Genomic DNA, 18,357 nt, shown 5'->3' with positions numbered 1-18,357 from the left:
CTAAGCATTTCTCAGGATGGGGAAGAAACATGCTGTGAATGTCTGGAGACAGAAATCCTGATTTCCCCTCAATTTGGGACTAATTTCATGGAAGAGAGCTGAGTGGGATAATGAAGGGTGTCATGAGAAATGCATGAAAAGACTATTCTGAATCCATATCTGAGTAGAAAAGAATATGCAAGACGATGGGTGAACAGACACCAGTCTGACTTTCTGAGTATTTATGGACATAAAGATATATGGGCTATTTAACATAAATGTCATCTGGAAATCTCTCATTCTAAATCATTTTAAATAATTTTCCTTCACATTCACTAACAATGTAAATTGCTGAAATCAGGATTCTTCCTGGTTTCTAGACCATCGTTGGCCTTGAACTTACAATAGTGCTTCCCATCTATCTCACCCTGTAACCTGAGGGACCATTACACATGAGCGCTGCAGAGAGCAGCTGTAAAGGGAAAAGGAGAGGAGAATTATTGTCGTAAAAACAACGTTTTGACTGCAGAGATATTATGGACCCCTCTTAGGTAAAAACTGAAGTTACAGTTGATGCAGAAAGAACATCAGGCAACCAGTGAACAAGTGGTTAGACGGGTAGCAACACAGGAAGAGGTAGAAACATGGAGGCGTCTTAGAGAAACCGACCAGGGCAATCCTTGGGCCAATTGCTTCATCTCTTTAAACTTCATCTTACTCCTTTTACAATTAGGATAGCATTACAAAATTCAGAATTTTAAAGAGAAGTACGTGAGGTAATAAGAAATATCCCGTGACACGTGTGGTTCATAACGGATTAGTTTAGAACCACAGAAAGTGTCACGCACCCACAGACAACCAAGGCCAGTGGAAAAATAAAGGAAAAAAAACATTCATAACATGGTTTTCATAACTGAGAAGGTAAACTTCAAGTTCAACAATCTTTTGGGGAAAATATTTACGTTAGCTTGATGGCAAAATTGGTCACCTAGCGAATGCCTAACCCTAACTCTCAGCCTGATTTTTTTGAACAATAAAAATAAAATGATTATTTCACTTCTTTGGTAATACTAAATAAAAATCCTGAATGCACTTCTGGTTAAACTATCAGTATAAGAATAGAGGCTCTCATGCTTAAATTAAAGCTTCCATCATGGCTGCCCAGGTGGCTCAGTCAATTAAGTGGCTGTCCTTGTCTCAGATCACGATCTCAGGGTCCTGGAATCAAGCCCTGCATTCAGCTATCTGCTCAGCAGGGAGTCTGCTTCTCCTTCTCTCTGTGCCTCTCCACCATTCGTGTTCTCTTTCTCTCTCCCTCTCTCAAATATATACAAAAAATAAATAAATAAAGCATCCGTCACACGCTCATATTTTCCCTTAGTGTAACAGAATAGCATGCTATAAACTTAACAGAGTTGACTCAGGTGAAATTAGTCTATTCTAGGATGGCAAGGAATATAGGAAATACATTTGAAATATAGGAAATTCTTCATTTTGTAAATATTCAACCATAAACAGGGCTATTTCTTAACAGAAATATGGAATGTTGTACATAAGAACAATAATTGGACGTAATCAAATTCACTGCCAACTAGAAAATGCTTTAATCTCACTGTTATTAACTGGAATTTTGCTTATAAATAATACACAATTAAAATTAACATATTGTAAAGCCGTTTTATAGTAATAGAATTACCAAATACTGCAAAAGACATTATAGACTTTAGAATGAAATCATATGGACCAAGAGCATATAATTAGTCAAGCTCGAGGTTGGTGGGACCCTTCCCAAACCAAGGTGACAACGACAACTCACTAACCATAAGATCTGAGTGGCTGCCAGGTTAGTTTTAGGCTACATCAGGTAGAATTCCATCCCCCAGATACTCACTGTGCCAAATCATCCCCAGCATCAAAATCCGGAATAAAGTGAAGAGAATTATAAATCAGTAATTCACGTACTTCCAGATTAATTCTCTACAAATATTTTGGAAATCTCAGTGTGACTTACACCTTCTACAGGTTTACAAGGGAAGTGGACTTCAAATATTTACGAAACCTATCAGTGATGAAGAAGGCATTGTTATGCCCCAGGAAAGTAGGCTAGGATTTTTGAACACTGATTTAAGATCTCAATGCCAGCTCACTAAAAAAATAAAAGTATTTTTAAATTCCTGAAAAAGATAACAGGAGTATTTAGGTCCTGGAAATCATCGACTTTCTGCTTATTCTTGAAGAAAATTTGGTTGAGACACACAGAATATAAACTCAAGTGACAGCACAGAACTTAATAATTCTTTGAAAGCTGTAAGTAATTACATTCCCAAAGGCATTTCCAGAGAGATCCTGGCCAAGTGTTGCTAAACCGCTGTCCAGAGTGACGTCCCCGGTTGCCTTGGGTGCTGCTTTCCACTTCTGTCTTAAGTTTGCCTCAAGTGCTATATCTCTGGAGATCCAAAACGGCCATAGTCGGAGCTGTTCAGGAAAATTTGACTGTTCTGTATTCATCCAGCTTTCTGAGGAATCAGAGGGAAAGCAATGTAGCCTGAAATAGTATTTGGTTTGCTGTCAGGAAAGTTTGGGATGAGACAGAGCAACAATAGGCACCCACAAGCATTTATAGTCCAAGTATGACCCGTTACCAAGATCTTATGTTTGTAGGGTAGTTAGATCAATACAATCAATGACCTTCAACATGAAAACAGGTGAAAACTCTTTGTGGTTTGGGACTAACATTGCTGGAATCGATGGTTGGGGGATAGGAGACAAATAAAAGGAACGATAAAATAATAAACCTTTCTTTCCCCATGAACATGGAAAGTAGGAGAAGTAAAATAGATACAAAAAAATTTCAGAGAAAGAGGCACCTGTGTGGCTCAGGCAGTTAACTGTCTAACTTTGGCTCTCATTTTTCAGGGTCTTGGGATGATCTTGAGGTCCTGGGATTGAGCCCCCCATCGTTATGGAGTCTGCTTCTCAATCTCCCTCTTCTCACCCCACTCCTTCTCTCTCTCTCTCTCTTTTTCTCAAATAAATAATAAAATCTTAAGAAAATTCATTAAATTATTTAAGACTTACAATAGTGCATATGTTGATGTAAGTATTTTTACCACTGTTATGCATATAAGAACACGAGAAGTTACTAGATTCTAAATAACTGGCCCAAATAGCCATTACGGAAGAAAAAGGATATTTCTAAATTTAACACTAGCTTCCAGGCTTTGAACGTTTAGTAACTCCGAGTAAATGAAGGATTCTAACTGATGGGGTTCAGGGCAGGCTGCCCCCGTGTGCCACTTTGACATGTAGATTGTTCTGAGCTGAAAACAATCAGACCCAAAGGATTCAAGAGGAATTTATTTCTTCTCCAGTAACTGCCTGAAAGGATTTAGACAGAGGGCCTGGTCCAGGAAGAGAGGTACCACCAGAGAGAATTAGAAAGAGTGTGGGGTAGACATGGTAAACTGTGGGGGACTCTGCAGCGCTTGCTTGTCCAAATTCCCCTCTGGGGCCCATTGAATCTTCACCCCCTTCTCCTAGCTCAGAATAGCATATAAACCTCAGTTGCCTGAGTATCAGGGAGTTTCATTGCTTTGGGGTTCCCATACGTATGAAATAAAAGTTGTTTTCTCCTGTTAATCTGTTTTACGTCAATTTAATTGTTAGATCAGCCAAAGAACAGAGAAGGAAAAAAAGCAAAAGCTTTCTTCCCCTACAGAGGCCTATTTACTTCTGGCCTCTTGGTGAATGTAAAAATGAACAAGCAAACAAACAAAGACTAAACAACAACAAGAACACAAAGCAGCTTTTGGAGTCCAGAACTTTAAAAGGGCTGCCATTGATTTCATGCCCTCACCGCTCTTGCTCTCAAGCAATCAGTAGCAGGTTCCAACAAAGTTTTATTGCTGCTAGGTAGACAGAAGTTCTCTCTGTGACGTGAATCAACAAGTTAACTCCATCACAGGTCCCCACACTGGAATTACGGCATTTTCCTATTTGCCTGATGTTCAGCTTTCTTAGAAACTCAGGTTCACTCAGAGAAAGGGGATTCCTACATGTTTGGGTTCCAAGTACAGGACATGCAATTCCCTATTCAAAGTTGGGTGTTTGTTAAACATGTCTCTTCAGCATGGTTTCTAAGAAAAAGCCTTTCTGTCAGAGGAGATAATTAATTCCTGGGAGAGAGAGTAACAGCACCAAAGCCCTTGAACCTTTATGGAAACCTCTTTAAATATCCATGTAGTGCAAGGTGAAAATGATTTTTGTTGATCACATTTGCAGAGCAAGATTCATTAAGGTTAGAATGAGCCATTTGCATGTGTTTACTCCATACTTCTTGCCTCTTGGCTATGGGACCAGAGCCATCTGTAGGTGACTTCTCCACAGTGCTTCAAAAGAATCCATTCTAAATTCAAATCCCAAGTGCTGTGTAAAAACTTTTTGAGGCTTTCAGCTAGAAGGGAATCTTTTGATTGATAAAAACACTTTCTTAAAAACTTGATTTGATATCAACTTATTTGCATAGTCTCTTCCTGAGTGTGTCTTATCTTTCATATTGAAAGTTACTTATCTAAGAAGAGATCAGTTTGAAGATGGGGTTATTTCTGAACACCCCCAAACATCAGTAAGATCTTCTAAGTCTGTAAGGTAAGTTTTCAATACTGCTGATGCATCTTAAACATTGTTCCTTCCCATATCTATTAATCATTGTTTCAGTCCCTTCAAATATAGTATTAGAGTATTCTATCCTCACCTCAGCTCTATAAAGGACAGTTGGTAAATATCATTCACCTAAGCTGACAGATAAACAATTTGAAAATCAAGGAGTTGAAGCCAGTTGTAGGACCCTGCTCTTTGTCACCAAACGGCATGTTTTTGCAATGAGACATCTAGTTTAATAATGTAGACTACTCATGAGAGTGAAAACAAAATGTAAATGCACTTCTCACATAGAAGAGACATAATTATGAATAATAAATGATGTATGTCATCAGCTGTGAAGTCCAAGCAGGAATGGAGAATTCTTTCTGGTAACAAAGGCTACAGATAATTGAGTCTGTATGCCTTCTTTTAAAGTAAAGTTGGAGAGGATTCTTCCTGAACTTCTTGCACAGTTAAATTATTGCCTAACTGTCACTCAAAATGTCAAAAATTCCTGTATCCTAGGTGCCTACACAGTTACAGAATAGATGAAAGTCCTCTGTGTGCACACCACGGTGGTGATACGTTCAAATAGGTTTCCTTACACAGCTCTCATAAAAACCTTTGATACGGATATTATTAATTTTGCCTTATAGATGAGGAAATAAGGATGTAATGTGCTAGAAAGGTACTCCAGATAAAAGAAGATGCAAGTGGAAACATCAGAATTCTAACCTGGTCTTCATGATTTTCGAACCAAAACACTTAACCGCAGTGGAAATCCTTTTCAACATTCAACATTCAACATAAACATTCAACATTTAAAGATAAAAAGATCTTTTAATGAATACATTACTACATTTTATTTGATAACTGGGTGTTCAAGTATGTCAGTGTGTGTGTGTGTGTGTGTGTGTGTGTGTGTCCCCTAAGGAAATTGTGTTATATATACGTGCCTCCAAAATAGTAATAAAGCAAATATAATTATTAAGGTCATAAAAAGGAGATTACTAGTTCATTGTTGTAAATTATGACAATATAGGGCATGGGTAAGAATTTGGAGGAAAAACATGAACAAAAATAATCTGAACTAATCTTGGTTCTGCCCTTAATTAGCATCTTGGTCTTGGCAGGATCTTTAACTTCTCTACGTTTCTATTACATAATGTATAAAATAAGTATAAAAGCAATAGCCGGAATTATCTTGCAGGTTTGTGGTTGTGATTAAATCACCAAATGTCTGCAAAAACACTCAGAGTCACTAAATATTCAATTTTAGTAAATATTGTCATTGTTACTATCACCATCAACTTAATTCTCTGACACTGTTTCCTCATCTCAAACTGGATGGAATAATACCAAACACACAGGATGTTATCAGTATTTAAGGAGATCCTATCTACACAACACTTGATATTATGCCATGAACATAGTAATCAATTATTAAACTCTATATGTATGTGTATATAATATATACTAATATAATATTATTGTATTTAGACAATAAGCATTATGAATCATGTTTATAGTAGCTTTTGTATACTTTCTTTACATACCCACCAACAACACCGTTACCTCTATGTCAACAATTATAAATAATCACGTAACTGGGGTTTCTGTCTCTGGCTTCCAACCCCTTACGGAACCTCACCCCACTTCATCCAAGGCACATGAAGATCTTTATTAAATTATATCCCTTATTCCCCTTTCCTCAAATTATTCTTCCGTTTTCCACCTATATTTTCACTGTCTTCCCATGGTTTCCCATTTCCTAAGGATAGAGGGAAAATTCCTTAACCTCGCATTCATAGCTTTTACCTCATAAACTACCTCCCCTTTCTTACTTAGCGGCCACTATGTGTACAATTTACTACTTCATGTTAGGCTTAGTCACCACACATGATGACGTGTGCACAGACGATCTCCTGCCTGTGTGCTTACAAAGTTCCTGCTGTCCATACTCAATAGAAACTTCACCAAGGAGATAAATCAAAAAATCTTAAAGAACTCAAAACTTATTTTCTATCTCAGAAAATCTCATAGAATCCACAAATCATTAGAATCTAGGTATTTATTTTTAACAACATGAGCAAGCTTAATAAATTCAAGGTCATATTAATCAAAAGTAATTTTTTTTCAGGTAATGCAATTAATCATAATATGAAATAATGGTGAATAGGAACAACGTGACAGAGTTTGTTCTACTGGGGCTCACAGAGAATCCAAAGATGCAGAAAATCATATTTGTTGTGTTTTTGGCGATTTACATCGTCTCTGTGGTAGCAAATGTCCTCACCGTGGTCACTATTACTGCCAGCCCATTATGGAGGTCCCCCATGTACTTTTTCCTTGCCAATCTCTCCTTCATTGATGCCTGCTATTCTTCTGTTAATAACCCTAAACTGATCATAGATTCACTCCATGAAAAGAAGACCACCACATTCAATGCATGTATAACTCAAATTTTTGGGGAACACTTCATTGGAGGTGCTGATGTCATCCTGCTTACCGTGATGGCCTATGACCGCTATGTGGCCATCTGCAAGCCATTGCACTACATGACCATCATGAATCGGCGGGTTTGTGTCCTGCTAATGGGAGTGTCGTGGGTTGGAGGCTTTCTTCATGGAGCCATACAAATCCTCTTTATCATCCCTTTACCCTTCTGTGGCCCTAATGTCATAGATCACTTTATGTGTGATCTGAACCCTTTGCTCAATCTTGTCTGCACTGATACCCACAGTCTAGGGCTCTTTGTTGCTGCCAACAGTGGTTTCATCTGTGTCTTAAACTTCCTCCTCTTGATCGTCTCCTATGTGGTCATTCTGCATTCTCTGAGGAACCGTAGCTTGGAGGCGAGACGCAAAGCCCTCTCCACCTGTGTCTCCCACATCACAGTGGTCGTCCTATTCTTCGTGCCCTGCATATTTGTGTACATGAGACCTGCAATTACTTTATCTATTGATAAAGCAGTTGCCGTGTTCTACACTATGATAACGCCCATGTTAAATCCTTTAATCTATGCCTTGAGAAATGAACAGATGAAAAATGCCCTAAAGAAATTGTGTAGTAGAAAAGTTATTTCAGGTGAGAAATAAATACGCCCGAAGCTCAACATTGATGCAATGGAAGCAAAGGTCAAATGGGCATTTTGGATTATCTCAGCTAGGAATACTTACCAAATAAAGAAAATTGTAAAATGCTATGAATGATTCTGCACTGAGCCTAAGAGAAATGTGTGCAAGAAACAGAAAATGTAACCACAGACTAATATAAATATATATATATATATATTCCATATCTATAAATTCTAACATATTTGTGTAAAGAATTCTGCTCATTTTTATACACCAGGTTGATGATAACATGTTGCCTTTAAAATTATGGTATAAAACAACTCTAGGGTTATACAAGCAAAGCGCCATTTAACATCTGTGGGGTAACAAAGATTACCCCAAGTTTCCAAATGTCCTTTTAGGCTTAGAGTAGTTTTGTATTGCTTATGTTACCTATCATAGGCTGCTAACCCATCAGAAAGAATGAAGACTCAAAAAAATGAACACCTTATTATTTGAGAGGAATTTCTAGTTATTTGAAGTCACACTCTATAGAGTATTTGACTACTTGTTGAAAATTTGTACAAGGAAGCATAATGCCTGGGGCACCACAAATATTGAATGACTGATAATGGTATAATGGAAGATGGATATAGTCAAGAAAATGTAGAGCAGAAGAATAGTACTGGAGACAAGGGACTTTTTCCTACTTTTCTCTGATTCAGACTCAGAATTCTAGCTAGATCTTTGAGAAGCCAGTTTGTTTTAACTGCTGCCTAACCTGTGTAATGAGAAAGAAATTGAAACTGATATTCTCAGTGAAGGAGAAGATAGATTTTTTAAAATAACTTTTTTAAAGATTTTATTTATTTATTTGACAGAGAGAGAAAGATGGCACAAGCATGGGAAGTGGCAGGCAGAGTGACGGGGAGAAGTAGGCTCTATACCCAGGAGGGAAAATGATGTGGGGCTGAATCCCAGGACCCTGGGAACATGACCTGAGCCAATGACAGACGCTTAACCTACTGAGCCACGAGGGCCCCCTGCAAATAGCTTATCTTGATATTCTCCCTGCTGTCAGTAAGATTTCATCATCTTATGTACTTGAGCTGTTCATATCATTTCCGTCTGTTAATTAGTTTACTTCTTTGTAACATTTCATTATGAAAGGCTGTTTTAAAAAATATGTGGCTTCATCTACAAACAAAACAACTTCAGGATAAATATACTCTATTTATTCCTTCCATCCCTCACTCATTAATCAATAGACATGTCTTGAGCCCAAAATTACATCGGACACACTGATGGTTGCTGGGGCTTCAAGTGCGAATAGAAAGGAAACTGGGTCTTTACTTTCAGAGAGCATCGTATCCACTGAGAGACACCCAGAGTGGAGCAGAAAATGACAAAACCATGTTATAAATGTTCAGAAGGTAGTGGCAGCACAGGGTGCTAAGAAAGCATGTTTGAGGGATGCACAACAAAGACCAGGGGGGTCAGGAAGATTTCCTAGATAAAAGCACATGAAAAAGGGGCACAGAAATTGAAAGGGAATCATCAGAATGAATAGGCACCTGTCGCCTGAGAGGATTCCTAGGAGAGGATGCATAACAAAGACCAGGGGGTGGAGAAGGGTATGCAGAAAATCTAACCATCTCAATATGTTGTGGCTGTTGGCTCATCTATTCATATAATAATTAATTATTGAGCCCCTGCTGTGTGTGGGGTTATAACCCTGACACTGAGCTCCTTAAAGTCTAATTAGTAAGATATGAAACTGGAAAGTTAGTGACAGGGAAGACAAGAAGAATGTCATAATTGTGATGGAGCTGAATGCCATGTACCATGGGGAACACATTGAAAGGGTCTTCCGTATCTTTTCATGGCCTGTAGCTTATTACTCTTGGCACCGATTTATACTAGACTGCCTGTTTATCTATCCTAACCTACTGGAGGATGTCTTGGCTGCTTCCAATTGTACAGACAATTATGAATAAAGCTGCTGTTAAACATACATGTGCAGGGCTTTTTGTGGACATAAATTTTCAACTCCTTTGGGTAAATGCCAAGGAGTGTGATTGCTAAATTGCTTTAGTTTTGTTAAAAAAAAAAAAAAAAGACAAAGAACTGGCAAACTGTCTTCTTAAATGGCTGCACCATTTTGCTTTTGCACCAGCAATAAATGAGAGTTCCTGTTCCCACATCCTCACCAGCATTTGTTCGTGACAGTGTCCCATATTTTGGCCGTCCTAATACGTGTATTCTTATAAAACCTCCTTTGAGTCATTTGCTTATCCAAAATGTGCAGATTAATTAATTCAAGAAGGCTCACGGACCTGAAGCCAATTGGTGCAAACCTCACAATTAAAATATGACAGGTTCAGAATCTATGCATGTTTGACCTGATGTAAACATACTGAGTCCCATCCATCATCGTGAATGCTAAGATCAAAAAAGTGTGCTTTGGTCAACATATAATGAATTCTACATACGACACTCTTCTTACATAAAGTTAGATTTTATTCCAAGGGCAGTGGGCCATTACCCACAGTTTCCGGACAGCTACTAAGGGAAGAAGAAGTAGAAGGAACGAGATTAAAAACGGGGTACAGGGGGCGCCTGGGTGGCTCAGTGGTTAAGCGTCTGCCTTCAGCTCAGGGTGTGATCCCGGCGTTATGGGATTGAGCCCCACATCAGGCTCCTCCGCTATGAGCCTGCTTCTTCCTCTCCCACTCCCCCTACTTGTGTTCCCTCTCTCGCTGGCTGTCTCTATCTCTGTCGAATAAATAAATAAAATATTAAAAAAAAAACGGGGTACAAACACAGCGGAGGTGAGCGACAACAACTTCATTTACCATGAGAATTGTCATTTCTGGGTACAGGATGGAACTGAGGATCCAAGTTTTACACACACTGACAGCTACTGCTGGGACCTAAAGGAATCCGCAGAGCTTTGGTCAGAGATCTAGGGAATCTCGAGGACACATCCGTTTTTCCCTTGATTCATTTGTGAAACCACATAGCAGAACCGGGAGAGAAACAGACTTTTTAAAACAATAGTTTTATTTATTTTTTTTAACTTTTTTTTTTTAAGATTTTATTTATTTATTTATTTATTTATTTATTTATTTATTTATTTATTTGACAAAGAGAGAGACAACCAGTGAGAGAGGGAACACAAGCGGGGGGAGTGGGAGAGGAAGAAGCAGGTTCCCAGTGGAGGATCCTGATGTGGGGCTCGATCCCAGAACGCCAGGACCACGCCCTGAGCCAAAGGCAGATGCTCAAGGACTGAGCCACCCAGGCACCCCTTAAAATAATACTTTTAAAAGACAATATCATCTTCTTCCTTTACCATAGTGTTTTAGAGGTTTATCACACTGTATTATTGGTAGTTTGTTCCTCTTTATTAAGAATAGTATTGCACAGTACGGCTCTACCACATCTTGTATACTTCTTCACTAGCTGATGGACCTTTGAATTGTGTCATGTAAGGGCCAGAGTGAATGATGCTGCTGTGAACATTCATGGACCAGCGTTTGTGTGGACACAGATTATCATTTCTCTTGGGTGGATACCTAAGAGTGGAATTTCTGAGTTATTTATCTTAAGTGTATATTAGCATTTTAAGAAACTGCCAATGTGTTTTCAAAAGTGGTGATGCTGTGTTACATTCCCACTGGCAATGAATGAGAGTTCCCGTTTCCCCACAATGTCACCAGCACTTGGCATTGTCAGTCTGTTTAAATTTAGCATACAGCTGTTCAACATATCCTCTTATGACTCATATTTTCTGTAGGGTCCTTAGAAATAGTATTGTATTTGTTGTTGATATAATCCTTATCACTTTTTCCTTTTTTTTTTTTTTTGTCCTATTGGATTAATCAACACCTTCAGTATAATACTAAATAATGTTAATATGAACTGGTGATATGAAGTGTCAATTCTTCCCGATTCCAAAGAAATAACTTTTAATATTTTACAAATAAATATGTTGCTTGTTCTAAAGTATTTATAGGTAATGTTTTGGGCATTGTTACAATTAGGGTTTTTTTTGTTTTGTTTTGTTTTTTTAGTTTTTATTTCAATTCCAGTTAGTTAGCTAGTCTAATATTAGTTAGTCTAATATTAATTAGTTTCAGGTGTAAAACTTATTTTTTTTGTTTATTTATTTTTGTTTGTTTGTTTCCAATTTTATTTAAATTCCAGTTTGTTAACATACAGTGTTATGTTAGTTTTTGGTGTAGAATTTAGTGAAACATTACTGACATTCAACACCTCGTGCTTTGTCTAAGATCAAGTGTAGTTACAATTAGGTGGTAATACATCATCTATTGATGTAATAATGTATTTTGTATTTTAACACAGGCTATAGGGATTTACCTCTAAGCATTGACATACTTTTTTGATAAATAGTTTTTTTATCAATTTTATTTTTATTATTCTCCAATTTCTATTATGATTTATTTTCACTGTTTTTATTTAAAAGGATTCTAAAATTACCATATATTTGAGATTGACTCTTACTCCTTTCTTATTGTTTCGTACTTTAACTGAATTGTCATTAGACAAGTGGCTCTGAGTGGCACAGGTAATTTGACACCTGTTGAGAATATACTTGTGGCATAAAATAGGATCAATTATTTTAAATAACTCATATCCACTCAGCCGCTGATGAGCGTAGGGTTTTTTATTTACCCATAGCTTGCTGCTTATTACTTGGATCAAATCCTCTATATCCTTCTACCTTTATACACATTCAGATTTGTGCATGTGTCAGTGTTGCAAATTCTATCAATACTGAGTGATTTTAAGAATTGTTATTGGCTCTTGCCTTAAGGTCTGTTATTTAAATATATATATATATAAAAACAAAATAATATCAAATATATATACCGCTGCTTCCAACACTACTGCATTTTGGTTGCCTGAGTAGTTCATTTGATTAAATGTCTGCATTCAGCTCAGGTCATGATCCCAGAGTCCTGGGATGCAGCCTGACATAGGGCTCCCTGCTGTGCAAGGAGCCTGCTTCTCTCTATCCCTCTGCCTGCCACTCCCCCCTCTTTTGTTCTCTCTTTCAAACTAGTAAATAAAATATATCCAAAAATAAAATAAAATAAAATAAAATAAAATAAAATAAAATAAAATAAAGAACTAATACTACTGCATTTTGACTGCTCCATGCTTTTCATGCTTTCAGTTTCCATTTTTTCATGCCCTAGGATTTGGGTGCATCTTTTGTAAAAAGCACATATCAATAGATGATGTATAGTCAACAAAATGCATGTTTCAAAATATCAAACTCTACTCACAATATGCTTGAATACAAAATGCCTGAATGTCTAGCAACAAAAGAATGGATCAATTGTGCTATATGCATGCAGTGAGATACCCTAGATCAATGAAAATAATCAAGAAATAGATAAAACATAAAGAATGAATCTCACGAACATACCGATGAGAAGAACAGGCATGTAGAGAGTATAATCTGCATGACTGATTTTCTACAGATTCAAACACCAGGGATATTTCATCAGTTTTATAGATGAAGATAGTGATTACTTTCCGAAGGTGGTGACTTTAAAGAAGTAGGAAGAGGACTTCAGGTGTGCTGGTGATTTGTGACTTTTACTCTGATTGCCGATTACATGATATTGTTCATTTTATTGATGTACCCTTCCTACACATGAAGATGATCTCTCTTCTAGTAAAGAAGTCGGTCATTTTAAACACTTTCCCTTTCAATATTTAGACTGATAAATGTTTTATGATGCTCTTTCAAAACATAAAGCCAAATCACGCCATACTTTTGTTTCTTTATTGGTAGCTGCTGAGAAGGTAGTTTGTACAATTTCTCTTTTTTATAAAAACTTGACCTAGTTTTTTCTCCCTCACTATTTTTCCTGCTGTCCATGCTTCTTTGCACAGTGCCTGCAGAATGCTTGTAGCTCCTGCATCGCATGTGTCTAATCTAAAACTCCTGCAGGGGCACCGGGGCGGTTCAGTCAGTTAAGCCTCTGCCTTCAGCTCAGCTCACGATCCGTGGGTCCTGGGGTCAGTCCCAGTGTCTGGCTCCCTGCTCAAAGGGTCGTCTCTACTCCCCCACCCTGCAGTGTGCTCTCCCAAATAAATAAAATCTTAAATAATAAATAAATAAATGAATGAATAAATATATAAATGAAATTATTTCGGTATTGTAACTCTCTCTCTTCTTATAAAATTCCACTCTCCAGTCCCTTCTCTGTCACAATGGCTGTGTTTCTAAAGATAGCTTATTTTAAGTGCTATGAAGCATGAACAAAATGCCTTACGTTACAGTTGTAAAGTTTTAATGTATTATCTATGTTCACTAGAAAAACTATTTCAGAAGACTCTTCGTTTAGTTACAAGATGACTTTCGTTAGGTATTGCACTGCAATGTATTTTGTGATTAATAAACGTTATTTTTTAGAGCAGTTTTACTTTCATACAAAATAGAGGAGTGACTACAGAGATCCAATATACCCCCAGTGCCCCGCACTGGGACATCATTATAACCCAAATCCAGTTTACATCAGGCTTCACCCTTGGTGTTGTACCTTCTGTGGGTTCTGGCATGTATGATAACACTCTCCAACATCCAGGGACATACAGAACAGATTCCCCACCCTAAAATCCTCTGTGCTCCACCTCTTCCTCCCTCCCCTCCCTAATCCTTGGCATCCACGGACTGATCTTTTGCTGTTTCCATAGTTTTACCTTTTCTAGAATGTCATACATACATAGATGGCCGCCAACTTACAATGGTTTGACTTGTACTTTTCCAACTTTACAAAGGTGCAAAAGTGATATACATGCAGTGGAAACTGTGTCTTGAAATTTGAATTTGGGTCTTTCCCGGGCTACTGATATGCAGCACAATCCTCTCTTGTGACGCTGCACAGGGGCATTGAGGTGCAGCTCCCCGTCAGCCAATCAACCACGAGGGTCAATGATCAATATACTAAGAACCCTCTGTACCCATATAGCCATTCCACTTTTTACATGCAATACAGTATTTGATAAGTTACATGAGATATGCAATGCTTTCTTACAAAATAGGCCTTGTATTTGATGACTTTGTCCAACTGTAGGCTAAAAATGTAAGTGTTCTGAGCACAGTTATGGTAGGCTAGGCTAAGCTATGAGTTTTGGATCCTAGGAGTAACCATTGGTTACCCGTTTTAGGCAGGTAAGGTGAGCAACACATAAATTTTAATTCATAGCTCTTTCACTTCATGGGAAGTGAACTCTGGGCAATAGGTGGGATGCCAGGAAGTGTGTTTCAGCTTTCTGAGTTGTAGATTCTCACTCTGCTTCACTATTTATTATTATTGATTTCAATGGGACACCAGGACAGTTGACCCCCAGAATCCACTTTAAAACAGATTCTACTTGGGGCACCAGGGTGGGTCGGTTGGTTAAAAGACAGCCTTCGGCTCAGGCTATGATGTCTGGGTCCTGGGATGGAGCCCTGCATCAGGATCCCTGCTCAACGGAGAGTCTGTTTCTCCCTCTCAATGTATACTCTGGCTCTCCTGCCCCCTGCTCCTGCTCGTGCTCACTCATGTGCTCTCTCTCTCTCTCTCTCTCAAAAAAAAAAAAAAAAAATTAAAAAAATAAAACAGATTCTACTCTAAATATTTATTCATTTGCATAACTGATTTCTTTATACACTAAAGGTATAAATATATATATATACACACACACATATATTCAATCAGAAATTTAAATTAATCTTTCAGTTTTAGATTATTGCTGGTTTCTTTTCCTTTTTATTAAGATTACAACTTCTGAATGACCAAAAAATGTCTGTCACTCTGTGGTCTGGCCTCTAAGTGCAATATATTATCAAAACTATGATTAAAATATTTCCCTTTATAATTCACTAATAATATAGCATTGGTTTATTTGCTTTGGCTCGATTGATACTAATGACATTTCCCCTACCTATACTATCTTAATACTCCACAAAATTAACTTAGATTCCAATTAATTTTGGTTTGTAAGAATCAGGACTTGCTCAATGTTACTTTAAACCTGTAGTCCTACTGCTTCCATTCACTCCCCACAGGACAGTGATGGTCCACAAACCCCATGAGAAAGCCCTCCCTTTTTCATTCACATCTCCCTCTTTCCTTTCTCAGAGTTGCTTAGCCAGTAAAATTCTTCAAATTAACTGCGTGCTTTCTTTGGAAATAATGATGGGCACCAAACCTTTCTCATGGCTTTTTTCATCTCTGAATTTCTCAGAGTGTAGGTTAGGGGATTGAACATTGGAGCAACGATGGTATAAAACAGAGCAAATATTTTGTCCTCAGGAAAAGTAGTAGGTGGTCTAAGGTAGGTAAAGATTACAGGCCTAAAAAACAGATGACCACAGTGATATGAGACCCACAGGTGGAGAGGGCTTTATGTCTTCCGTCATCTGAGAGATTTCTTAAAGTGAACAATATTATCCCATAAGAAACAAATAAGACAATAAAGGTCACTAAGGAAAACATACCTGAAAAGGGAACCACAAGAATACCAGTGATGTAGGTATCCGTACAGGCCACATTTAGCAAAGGAAAAATATCACAAAAGTAGTGATTGATTTCATTAGGATGACAGAAGAGCAAACCGATTGCAGTAGAAAATAGAGGAAAGGCACTGATGGCTGCACCAGCCCCATCAGCTAAGACTAGGAGATGACACCTTGTCCTGTTCATGATAATCACATAGTGGAGAGGTTTGCAGATGGCAGCATAGCGATCAAAGGCCATGGCGGTAAGAATGAAGACCTCAACACCTCCAAAGAAGTGCATTGTAAAGACCTGTAACATGCAGTTACTGTAGGAGATGGTTTTTCTTTCCACTAGTAGGTCAGCAATTAACTTGGGCGTAACCGTAGAGGTGTAGCAGATGTCCATGGAGGATAAGTGGATGAGGAAGTAGTACATGGGTTGGTGATAAAGAGGGCTGCATCGAGTGGAGACAAGGATCAGAAGGTTTCCTGCCAACAGGGCAACATAACTGAATGAGAAAAGCACAAGGCAAAATATTTGAATGTTCTGGTCATACAAAAGTCCTAGAAGTATGAATTCTGAGATGTTTCTCTGGCTTTTCATATAAAATACATTTTATTACTACTAACTATACTTTTAGGTAAAGGACTGCTAATTATATTATTTAGTCTAAAACAAGGAAAGATTTTTTTTCTATATTTCCCAGTTCTTATAACTTACATATAAAATCAACTTTCCTTCTTTTAAAATTGTCCGAGAAAATTCCCTTAATTTTCTGGGAATGAATCCTGAAGAAATGCACATTTGTTTAAACTACTGAAGCATAATTTGTGTAGAGCATACAACATGTTCCTACCTGGTCAAATATTATAAATGGGTTATAGTAAATCAATGTAATTGCTCTTAAGATTAAAGCGCAAAGAGTACTTGAAAACAATGCAGGAAAAGAGAGAATACCAATTAATGACTGAAATCTTGAAAAATATTCAGGAAACCCATTCATTTGTCACATTTAAAAAAAATTTAAAAATATATGTTGTCATTGGTGTTTGTGATAGCAATTGATAAAGGATAAGAAAATTGTTGAATTGCCCACATATTTTTGAATTATGCACTAGTCATGGCTTTGGCAGAAAATTTTACATTTTAGATACAATCTAAAGATCAAATGCCAGTAAAAGGGGATGATACTGAGAGAAACTCAAAGATACTCTTCCTGGTGAGTTAGAACTCAATGATATTTGTGGCAATAATGAATAAATGAAAAATTCAGCAATTCACATCTTTGTATCTAATGTATATCTTAAGACATCATTTAATCATGCACAATGAGTGTAGGATAAAGAGAAAGCACTTCCCAGAGCTATTTTACCCACTAATGAGGAAATATCTGATTCTAGTGCGTTTGCAAAAACTAGCACACCTTCTACCTTAGTCCGAATCTCAAGTGACAGACATATCTGGGCCCCCAGATGTTTATTTAAAATACAAAACGCTCGTTACAAGCATTTAGCAACCATCATCTGTAGAGACACAAACTTAATATCCATGTTAATGATATTCCTCAAAAAGATTTTAGATGGCACATAGTTGACAGCTATGGCATTTTTTGAATGGTCTGTACCATAAGACATCAATTGTTTTTTATTTATTTATTTATTTATTTATTTATTTATTTATTTAGATGCGTTAGTCACCATACAGTACATCCTTAGTTTTTGATATAGTGTTCCATGATTCATTGTTTATGTATAACACCCAGTGCTCTGTGCAATACGTGCCCTCTTCATAAACATAGAAACTTTCAATTTGTTTCTATTTTGCTATCTGGATCACTAACAAGGCTCCCTAGCCTCCTTACATAACAAAATAATATAATGATGTCGCAGAGTGCTCAGCAGTGAACAGTTACTAAGGGGTCCTGAAAAGCCGTAGGAGTGTACGGATCATTGACCTCTCTTCTACTTACTATAACTGACACTAATCTTTGTTTACAAGGTGAAACAATTTAATTTTTCAGATCTACCTAGCTAGCTAAACAAATTGATTTATAGGCAAATTTTATCTAAGTAGACTGTGAACAATAGAAATGTGGGAATCACTGGACCAATTCAAATCTCTGATTCTAAACAGAAGAGGCATATCAAGAAAAT

The 18,357-nt window shown here is 37.4% G+C and overlaps 2 protein-coding genes across 2 annotated transcripts; one reads left to right on the top strand and one right to left on the bottom strand.

The window, feature by feature from the left end:
- Window positions 1-6,788: 6,788 nt before the first annotated feature.
- Window positions 6,789-7,718, top strand: LOC103666036 (olfactory receptor 4C46-like). Its single transcript, XM_008694068.1, has one exon. It carries the CDS (start codon window positions 6,789-6,791, stop codon window positions 7,716-7,718), a length of 930 nt encoding a protein of 309 aa, XP_008692290.1.
- Window positions 7,719-15,872: 8,154 nt separating this feature from the next.
- LOC103666196 (olfactory receptor 4P4-like) lies at window positions 15,873-17,005 on the bottom strand. The gene is given in 2 exon segments (XM_008694216.2): window positions 15,873-16,072; window positions 16,075-17,005. Coding segments are annotated over 2 exon segments (933 nt in total). The 5' UTR covers window positions 16,808-17,005.
- Window positions 17,006-18,357: the final 1,352 nt, after the last annotated feature.

Source organism: Ursus maritimus, unplaced genomic scaffold (assembly GCF_017311325.1).
Source record: "Ursus maritimus isolate PB19 unplaced genomic scaffold, ASM1731132v1 scaffold_23, whole genome shotgun sequence".
Classification (NCBI taxonomy): Eukaryota; Metazoa; Chordata; class Mammalia; order Carnivora; family Ursidae; genus Ursus; species Ursus maritimus.
This window is presented reverse-complemented; position numbering and strand designations above follow the sequence as displayed.

Excerpts from the sequence above, each read along its gene's own strand:
- LOC103666036 (XM_008694068.1), top strand. The coding sequence starts at position 6,789 with ATGGTGAATAGGAACAACGTGACAGAGTTTGTTCTACTGGGGCTCACA.